The sequence below is a fragment of the Macaca fascicularis genome, chromosome 19, assembly GCF_037993035.2.
Source record: "Macaca fascicularis isolate 582-1 chromosome 19, T2T-MFA8v1.1".
NCBI classification, from domain to species: Eukaryota; Metazoa; Chordata; class Mammalia; order Primates; family Cercopithecidae; genus Macaca; species Macaca fascicularis.
In genome coordinates, this window is record NC_088393.1 from 12,994,385 (window position 1) to 13,004,114 (window position 9,730).

General features: G+C 46.9%; 1 protein-coding gene across 2 annotated transcripts in view; it reads right to left on the reverse strand.

Moving 5' to 3' along the window:
* ZNF490 (zinc finger protein 490) overlaps positions 1–9,581 on the reverse strand; it is a 29,730-nt gene extending 20,149 nt beyond the window's left edge. For both annotated transcript variants that reach the window (XM_074026035.1, XM_005588118.4), the window contains exons 1-2: positions 9,420–9,581; positions 7,894–7,938 (exon numbers count right to left, since the gene is read on the reverse strand). In XM_074026035.1, coding sequence (XP_073882136.1) covers positions 7,894–7,938; positions 9,420–9,536 — 162 coding nt within the window. In that variant the 5' untranslated portion in view covers positions 9,537–9,581. The remainder of the gene's footprint in view (positions 1–7,893; positions 7,939–9,419) is intronic.
* Positions 9,582–9,730: the final 149 nt, after the last annotated feature.

Genomic DNA, 9,730 nt, shown 5'->3' on the forward strand with positions numbered 1-9,730 from the left:
CAGGCTCCAGCAATCCTCCCCCCTCAGCCACCGAGCAGCTGGGACTACAGGTGTGTGCCACAAACCTGGTTAATTTTTTTTTTTATAAGATATGAGGTTGTACTATATTGCCCAGGCTGGTCTTGAACTCCAGGCCTCAAACGATCATGCCACTGTGCTCGGCCCAATTTTATTATTTTTTGTATGTCTATCCAATTTATGAAACACTAATTTATGAAAATAATATTCTTTCCTGATTCCTGGCACTGTTTTTGAAACTCAGTTGACTCTATATATATAGGCTTATTTCTGGAACTTCAATTTTATGCCATTGATCTCTATGTCTGAATTGCCTCATGTATTCGACATGAAAATTTTGCTGCTACTGGAGACTGGGTGACATAAATTGTACATCAGAAAACTTCTGGCTAGCACAGTAGCTCCCGCCTGTAATCCCAGCACTGTGGGAGGCCGAGGCGGGAAGATTACCTGAGGTCAGGAGTTTGAGACCAGCCTGGCCAACATGGTGAAACCCCATTTCTACAAAAAAATAAAAATAATTAGCTGGGCGTGGTGGTGGGCACCTGTAGTCCCAACTATGTGGGAAGCTTAGGCAGCAGAATCACTTAAACCCAGGAGACAGAGGTTGCAGTGAGCCGAAATCATGCCACTGGACTCCAACCTGCGCAATAGAGCAAGACTCTGTCTCAAAAAAAGAAAACCACTGAGGTCTTCCCAGAGGGTAATGATCATCTGCACAGTGCAGCCCATCATGTATTTTTCTTTCTTTTTTTTTTTTGTCAAGACAAGGTTTAACTATGGTTACCCAGGTTGGAGTACAGTGGTGTGATCTCGGCCCACCGCAGCCTTGACCTCCCAGGCTCAGATGATTCTCTCACCTCAGCCTCCCAAGAAGCTGGGCCTATAGGTGCGTGCCACCACGCCCGGCTAGTTTTTTGTATTTTTAGTAGAGACAAGGTTTCGCCATGTTGGCCAGGCTGGTCTCGAACTCCTGGGCTCACGCAATCCACCTGCCTCAGCCTCTCAGAGTGCTGGGATTATAGGTGTGAGCCACTGCACCTGGCCCCATCACGGGTTTTTCTTATGTGCAGAGTACTTATTCAAATCCACAGTGATTTCCCAGTTGACACACAGACAAGAACTACGGATTTTTAGAGAATATCCAAGTTATGACCGGGCACAGTGGCTCACGCCTGTAATCCCAGCACTTTAGGAGGCCGAGGCGGGCGGATCCCGAGGTCAGGAGATGGAGACCATCCTGGCTAACACAGTGAAACCCTGTCTCTACTAAAGAATACAAAAAATTAGCCGGGCGTAGTGGCGAGCGCCTATAGTCCCAGCTACTCGGGAGGCTGAGGCAGGAGAATGGCGTGAACCCAGGAGGTGGAGGTGGCAGTGAGCCGAGATTACGCCACTGCACTCCAGCCTGGGCAACAGAGCAAGACTCCGTCTCAAAAAAAAAAAAAAAGAGAATATCCAAGTTATAATTGAGTCAAACTGCAGAGAGAGGGTATCATTTTGAGTACCACCCCCCAGTTTGGTGGAAAAGAAAGTTGTGATAATGTGAAATATATAATTTGGGTTTTGTACAGGGTTTCTGGCTCCCAGTTGCTAAAAACCTTGTAATTTCCCAAGTGACTAGAGCAAACGGAGTATCTTTCGTTAAAGTATTTGGCCTGCCTGCAATCCCACCACGTTGGGAGGCTAAGGCAGGCAGGATGCTTGAGCCCAGGAGTTCAACACCAGCCTGGGCAACACAGTGAGACCCCCATCTCTACAAAAAATACAAAAATTAGCCAGGCATAGGGGCGTGTGCCTATAGTCTCAGCTACTCGAGAGGCTGAGGTGGGAGGATCACCTGAGATCAGGGAAGTCATGGCTGCAGTGAGCTGTGATGACACCACTGCACTCCAGCCTAGGTGACAGAGTAAGACTCTGTCTCAAAAAAATGAAAAAGGCTGGGCACTGGGGCTCACACCTATAATCCCAGTACTTTGAGAGGCCACGGTAGGTAGATGGCTTGAGCTCAGGTGTTTGAGACCAGTCTGGGCAACATGGCGAAAATCCATCTCTACTAAAAATACAAAAAAATAGTCAGACATGGTGGTATGCACCTGTAGTCCCAGCTACTCAGGAGGCTGAGGTGGGAGGATTGCTTGAACCCAGGGGTGGTGGCTGCACTGAGCCAAGATTGTGCCACTGCACTCCAGTCCGGGTGACAGAGTGAAGGAGACCCTATTTAAAAAAACAAAACAAAAAATGGCCTTTTGTATTCAGTTCTTAAAAATAGCTCTAGAAGAGTTTGAGTGAAAGGTGAAAGAAATGTCTTTAGTTACAACCATCCTCTTTCCGCCACAGCTAAGTTTATGTTAATGAGGTGATTTTTGGAAAGCTCCTACAAACCACAGGATGGGAGGCTAGTTACCAGGGGAACCAACCACGTGATTGGAGCTTTGAAACTTTCAGCTCTGTCCCCACCTCCAGGGAGGGAAGAGAAAACTGAAGGTTGAGTTGATCACCAATAGTGAATGATGTGATTAATCACGTCACCATAATAAAGCCACCATAAAAACCCAAAAACAGGGCTCAGAGAGCCTTCCGGTTGGTAAATAAGAACGTAACCCTATGCCTGGAGGTATCTCTTCATCTGGCTGTTCATTTGTATCATTTAAAATATCCTTTGTAGGGCCAGGTGCGGTGGCTCACACCTGTAATCCCAGCACTTTGGGAGGCTGAGGCAGGCGGATTACTTGAGGTCAGGAGTTCAAGACCAGCCTGACCAACATGGTGAAATCCCATCTCTACTTAAAATACAAAAATTAGGCCTGGTGCAGTGGCTCATGCCTATAATCCCAGCACTTTGGGAGGACAAGGTGGGTGGATCATGAGGTCAGGAGTTTGAGACCAGCCTGGCCAGCATGGTGAAACCCCGTCTCTACTAAAAATACAAAAAAAAAAATTAGCTGGGCATGGTGGCGCAGGCCTGTAATCCAGCTACTTGGGAGGCTGAGGTGGGAGAATCACTTGACCCCAGTAGGCGGGGGCTGCAGTGAGTCGAGATCGTACCACTGCACTCCAGCCTGGGCAAAAGAGACTCTATCTTAAAATAATAATAATAAAAATAATTAGCCAGGCATGGTGGTGGGCGCCTGTAATCCCAGCTACTTGGAAGGCTGAGGCAGGAGAATCGCTTGAACCCGGGAGGCAGAGGTTGCAGTGAGCTGAGATTGCACCATTGCACTCCAGCCTGGGCAACAAGAGTGAAACTCCATCTCAAAAAAAAAAATAATAATAAATAAAATAAAATATCCTTTGTAGACTGGGCGCAGTGGTTCACACCTGTAATGCCAGCACTTTGGGAGGCCAAGGCGGATGGATCACTTGAGGTCAGGAGTTCGAGACCAGCCTGGCCAACATGGTGAAACCCCTTCTCTACTAAAAATACAAAAATAGCTGGGCTTGGTGGAGCATGCCTGTCATTCCAGCTACTCGGGAGGCTGAAACACGAGAATCATTTGAACCCAGGAGATGGAGGTTGCAGTGAGCCAAGATTGTGCCACTGCACTCCAGCCTGGCAACAGAATGAGACCCTCAAAATAAGAGTAAATAAATACATAATAAAACATCCTTTGTAAGACTAGGCACGGTGACTCACTCCTATAATCTCAGTGCTTTGAAAGGAGCGAGGTGGGAGGATCTCTTGAGACTTGGAGGTTGAGACTAGCCTGGACAACAGATCGAGACCCTAACTTTACAAAAAATAAATAATTACTTGAGTGCAGTGGCATATGCCTGTATTCCTAGCTACTTACAGGACTGATGAGGGAGGATCGCTTGATCCCAAGAGTTGAAGGCTGCAATGAGCCATGATCCTGCCACTGCACTCCAGCCTGGAAGACAGAGTGAAACCCTGCTCTATTAAAACAATAAATCCTCCCAACTGGGCTCCTGTAGTCCCAGCTTCTTGGGAGGCTGAGGCAGGAGAATGGCGTGAACCCGGGAGGCGGAGCTTGCAGTGAGCCGAGATCACGCCACTGCACTCCAGCCTGGGCGACAGAGCGAGAGACTCTGTCTCAAAAAAAAAGGGAAAAAAATCCTTTGTAATAAATGGGTAAATGTAAGTAGTGTTTCTGTGAGTTCTTTAGGCTGCTATATAGCAAATTAATCAAACCCAAAGAGTGGGTCATGAAAACCCTGATTTACAGCTGGTTGGTCAGAAGCATAGGTCACATCCTGGGACTTACAACTGACATTTGAAGTGAGGGACATTCTTGTGAGCTGTTAGTTTCTGGTATCGGACTCTGTCTCCAGGTAGATACTGTCACAATTAAATTGAAGTATATAGCAAACACAGCTGGTGTCTGCTTGAGAAGTGGTTATTGGTGGACCAGAAGTGAAGTATTCTGCTAAATATTTTGTTAATGGTTTTCCTATGTCTTTAAGAAAAGTGTATTTGAGACCCTCGAATAGGATTTTTAAAATTTAATTTAATTTAATTTAATTTTTTTAGTTTTTTTGAGACAGAGTTTTGCTCTTGTTGCCCAGGCTGGAGTGCAATGGCATGATCTCAGCTCACCGCAACCTCCACCTCCCAGGTTCAGGCAATTCTCCTGCCTCAGCCTCCCTAGTAGCTGGGATTATAGGCATGTGCCACCACGCCCGGCCAATTTTGTATTTTTAGTAAAGACAGGGTTTCTCGGCCGGGCGCAGTGGCTCAAGCCTGTAATCCCAGCACTTTGGGAGGCCGAGATGGGCGGATCACGAGGTCAGGAGATCGAGACCATCCTGGCTAACACAGTGAAACCCCGTCTCTACTAAAAATACAAAAAAAAACTTAGCCGGGCGAGGTGGCAGGCGCCTGTAGTCCCAGCTACTCGGGAGGCTGAGGCAGGAGAATGGCGTAAACCCGGAAGGCGGAGCTTGCAGTGAGCTGAGATCCGGCCACTGCACTCCAGCCTGGGTGACAGAGCAAGACTCCGTCTCAAAAAAAAAAAAAAAAAAAAAAGACAGGGTTTCTCCATGTTGGTCAGGCTGGTCTTGAACTCCCGACCTCAGGTGATCCACCTGCCTCAGCCTCCCAAAATGCTGGGATTACAGGCATGAGCCACCACGCCTGGCCAGGAAGATTTTTATTTTAATGATCAGCAAAGGCCTAAAAGTCCATGACCATTCACAAGTGTCATTTCCATATGGTAGATTTCCAGCACATGTTAGGAAAGAAAAAACAATGAACAGCTTTGTGTTTTACCAAAGAACAAATAAAATCCTATTTTTATTCAATATTTCAATAATTTATGTTTGCATATCACTTTGGTGACTAATGTGATTTCATAATCACTAGTATTTCATTTGATTAGCCCCACCCAATCATACCTCCCATCCTGCAAATGAAAAAAGTTAAGTATGGAGAGCACAAAGTCTTGTCTAAACTCATATGGCTCATAAGTAATAATGAAATTGGCCGGGTGCACTAGCTCACGCCTATAATCCCAACACTTTGGGAGGCTGATGTGGAAGGATCACTTGAGTCCAGGAGTTCAAGATCAACCTAGGCAACATAGGGGGATCCTGTCTCTAAAATTTAAAAATTTTTAATTTTTTTTTTTTTTTGAGATGGAGTCTCGCTCTGTCACCCAGGCTAGAGTGCAGTCACACAATCTCGGCTCACTGCAATCTCCACTTTCTGGGTTCAAGCAATTTTCCTGCCTCAGCCTCCCCAAATAGCTGGGATTACAGATGTGCACCACCACGCCCAACTAAAAAAAAAAAAAAGGCCGGGCGCGGTGGCTCACGCCTGTAATCCCAGCACTTTGGGAGGCCGAGGCGGGCGGATCACAAGGTCAGGAGATCGAGACCACGGTGAAACCCCGTCTCTACTAAAAATACAAAAAATTAGCCGGGCGCGGTTGTGGGCGCCTGTAGTCCCAGCTACTCGGGAGGCTGAGGCAGGAGAATGGCGTGAACCCGGGAGGCGGAGCTTGCAGTGAGCAGAGATCGCGCCACTGCACTCCAGCCTGGGCGACAGAGCGAGACTCCGTCTCAAAAAAAAAAAAAAAAAAAAAAAAAAAAAAAAAAAAAAATTTAAATTAGCCAAGCATGGTGGCGCACACCTAGTCCTAGTCCTAGCTACTAGTCCCAGCTACTAGGGAGGCTGAGGCAGGGGGATTGCTTGAGCCTGTGAAGTTGAGTCTACAGTGAGCTGTGATCTTGCTACTGCACTCCAGCCTGGGCGACAGCACATAATAGTAACAGTAATACAGTATAATAATAACAATAATAATAATGGAACTTCTCAGTATTAAAGTCCAAATGCTTGCCACCACATATACTGAGAACTGTCAAAAACTGAAAACTCAGGCCAGGTGTGGTGACTCACACCTGTAATCCCTGCACTTTGGGAGGCTGAGGCAGGAGGACTGCTTGAAGCCAGGAGCTTGAGACCAGCCTGCACAACACAGCAAGAACACTGTCTCCAAAAAAAAAAAAAAAAAAAGTAACGAACAGGAACAGGAACAGCATAGCATCTACAGACAGACAGAGAAGCAGCAGCAAGTCAGTGGAGGCCAGGATTGAGACCTTCCCCGTTTGGGGTTTTGGTAGACAAGAAGGACGGTGACCCAGACACTAAAAAATACCAGCATGCTGAACTTAAGGATTGGATTGTTGAAAATGTCAGGCAAGCTCCTGGCCAGAAAAGCCACACTGAAGCTCCCATGAGCCAAGGAACCCAGGATTCACAGAACAGTCAATAACCAAATCGTAGTTTTATGTGAAGATGACATATTCAGGCTCAGATGTATCTACATGCATGAAGGCTGTAGTCATTCCCCATGAAATTCCTCCCACTTCAGCCTCCCAAAGCGTTGGGATTACAGAGTCACTTCGATCAGGGAACTGACAGCAATGACGGAATTAGGTACCCCTGATACTAACCAGTGCCATATCCGTCTCTTGCGTGGTTACCTGGAAGGTCAGAACTACAGTGATCGTTTTGTCCAAACTATGCAAACAAGTAAACATAACTCCAAATGTGTGGTTTTTGTGTTTTTTGGAGATAGGGTCTAGCTCTGTTGCCCAGGCTAGAGTGCAGTGGCACCATCACAGGTCACCGCAGTCTCAGGTTGAAGCCATCCTCTTGCCTCAGCTTCCCAAGAAGCTGGGACTATGTCACCATGTCCAGCTAATTTTTTATCTTTATTTATTTATTTATTTTTGAAACAGAGTTTCACTCTGTTGCCCAGGCTGGAGTACAGTGACGCGATCTCAGCTCACTGCAACCTCCTCCTCCCAGATTCAAGCAATTCTCGTGCCTCAGCCACCCAAGTAGCTGGGATTACAGGTGTGCCCCCCACCCCCACACCCAGCTAATTTAAAAAATATTTTTAATAGAGATGAGGTTTCACCATGTTGGCCAGGTTGGTTTCCAACTCCTGGCCTCAAGTGATCCACCCACCTTACCTCCTAAAGTGCTGAGATTACGGGCATGAGCTACTGCACCCAGCCAATTTTTTTTATTTTCTGAAGAGACAGAGTCTCACTACATTGCCCACACCGGTCTCCAATTCCTGGACTCAAGCAATCCTCCCACCTCAGTCTCCCAAAGTGCCAGGATTACAGGTATGAACCACTGCACCCAGCTCAAATGTGATATTCCAAAGGATGCAGGTGGCTATGTTGGGATAACCAATGAAGGTAAGGGACAATGGAAGTACAGGTTGAGGGCAATGAACAGGACACACCTGAGAGTCTGGTTATTGGCCTTGACTATGGGAGTGTCTTGATGCTTCACAAAGACCCCAAAGACCCCCCACAAAAAGGTCACAGAAGCACAGGCCCAAATGGTCATTATAAACCAGGAAGGTTGCCACACTGACAGGTAGCGATCTCACTTACAGTTTGAGTCTTGATGCTTTGTCCATGGTGCTCACTGTTCTGCATCTAATTAGAAACAAGAGGATGCATTTTGTGAGTTTCAGCAATTTAGAACCAAACATCACATGGGACAATCTTGGAAGCATTGCTCCCCCTTCATCTACTGTAACCTCAAACTCTTAGCCTTGAGATCTTCCTGCCTCAGCCTCTGAAGTAGCTAGGACTACAGGTGAACACCACGCTTAGCTAATTAAAAAAAAAATTTTTAGAAATGGGATCTCCCTATGTTGCCCAGGCTGGTCTTGGACTCTTGGCCTTTCAAAGTTCTGTAGGGACACTCTAGAACACTTATTTGAGATAAATTTCCTTCCACTTTACAGCAGCACGGATGGAACTGGAGGCCATTAGCCTTTTTTTTTTTTGAGACAGAGTCTCGCTCTGTCGCCCAGGCTGGAGTGCAGTGGCGCAATCTCGGCTCACTGCAAGCTCCGCCTCCCGGGTTCACGCCATTCTCCTGCCTCAGCCTCCTGAGTAGCTGGGACTACAGGCGCCCGCCACCGCGCCCGGCTAATTTTTGTATTTTTTCTTTTTAGTAGAGACGGTTTCACCGTGGTCTCGATCTCCTGACCTTGTGATCCGCCCGCCTCGGCCTCCCAAAGTGCTGGGATTACAGGCGTGAGCCACCGCGCCCGGCATTATCTTAAGTGCGATAACAAAAACAGAAAGTCAAAAACTGCATCTTCTTACATATAAGGGGGAGCTAAACAATGGGTAAACATGGACATATAGAGTGGAATAATAGACACTGGAGATGCCAATAGGTTGGAGAGAGAGACGGGATGAGGGATGAAATATTACCTATTGGATACAATATACACTCTGGGTGATGGGTGCACTAAAAGCCAGACTTCGCCACTATGAAATATATCCATGTAACACAAGTGCATTTGTAACCATAAATCTACAAAAATAAAAATGAAAATAAAAAGCAATAAAAACATGCTTAAACTAAAAACAAACAAAAAACAAAAAGAAACCATTTCCTTCCACAGTAAAATGCCATTTACTGAACATGTCTCATAGATCGTGATTGGTCTGAAAAGAGTCCCTGTGCCCAGGTTACGGTTGCAATTTACCACCAGAGCCAAGTGCTCGGGCGTCCTACGGTTTATTTTTTCTTTCTTTCTTTCCTTTTTTTTTTTTCTTGGGATGAGTTCTGGCCATGTTGCCCAGACTGAACTCAAACTCCTGAAGACACATGATCCACCCGCCTCAGCCCACCCACCCCCCAACTTCCCCCACCACCCCCACCACGCAGTAGCTGGGACTACAGGTGTGCGCCACCAAGCCCTGGCTTGGGGTTCCTTTTCTAAAGTGCCAAATGTGTGGAGGTGGGGAAAAGAAAGGTGGACGCCTTAACGCTGTTATAGTCAAAGATTAAAATGCACCCACACTTTTTCTTACACATGATGGAGTAACCGTCTGTTTATAAACAAGGGTCACTATTCCACGAGAGGCCTTACAACATTATGCCAAGCCCCTGGTACCTGGAGGACATCAGACCCTCCTGTTCCTGTGCGGCCTTGACTAGACGACCACTTGCTCTGGACTTGCTCCTCGAGGGGTCGCTCCATCTGGAAACTGAGACTGGAATTCCTGCGCATCCCTGTCCCCGCATCCAGAAACACTGCAGGAAGACTTCCGTGTCCGACCCGAGATCCGGAACAATTTCTGCTTCAACACAATTGTCCACGGAGGGCACCAGTTCCGTCCCACCGGCGGAAGCGAGATCTGCCTAGCTACTAGACCAGCCACCTAGCTGTCATTCGGACAAAAGGGGGCGGGACTGTATTAATTG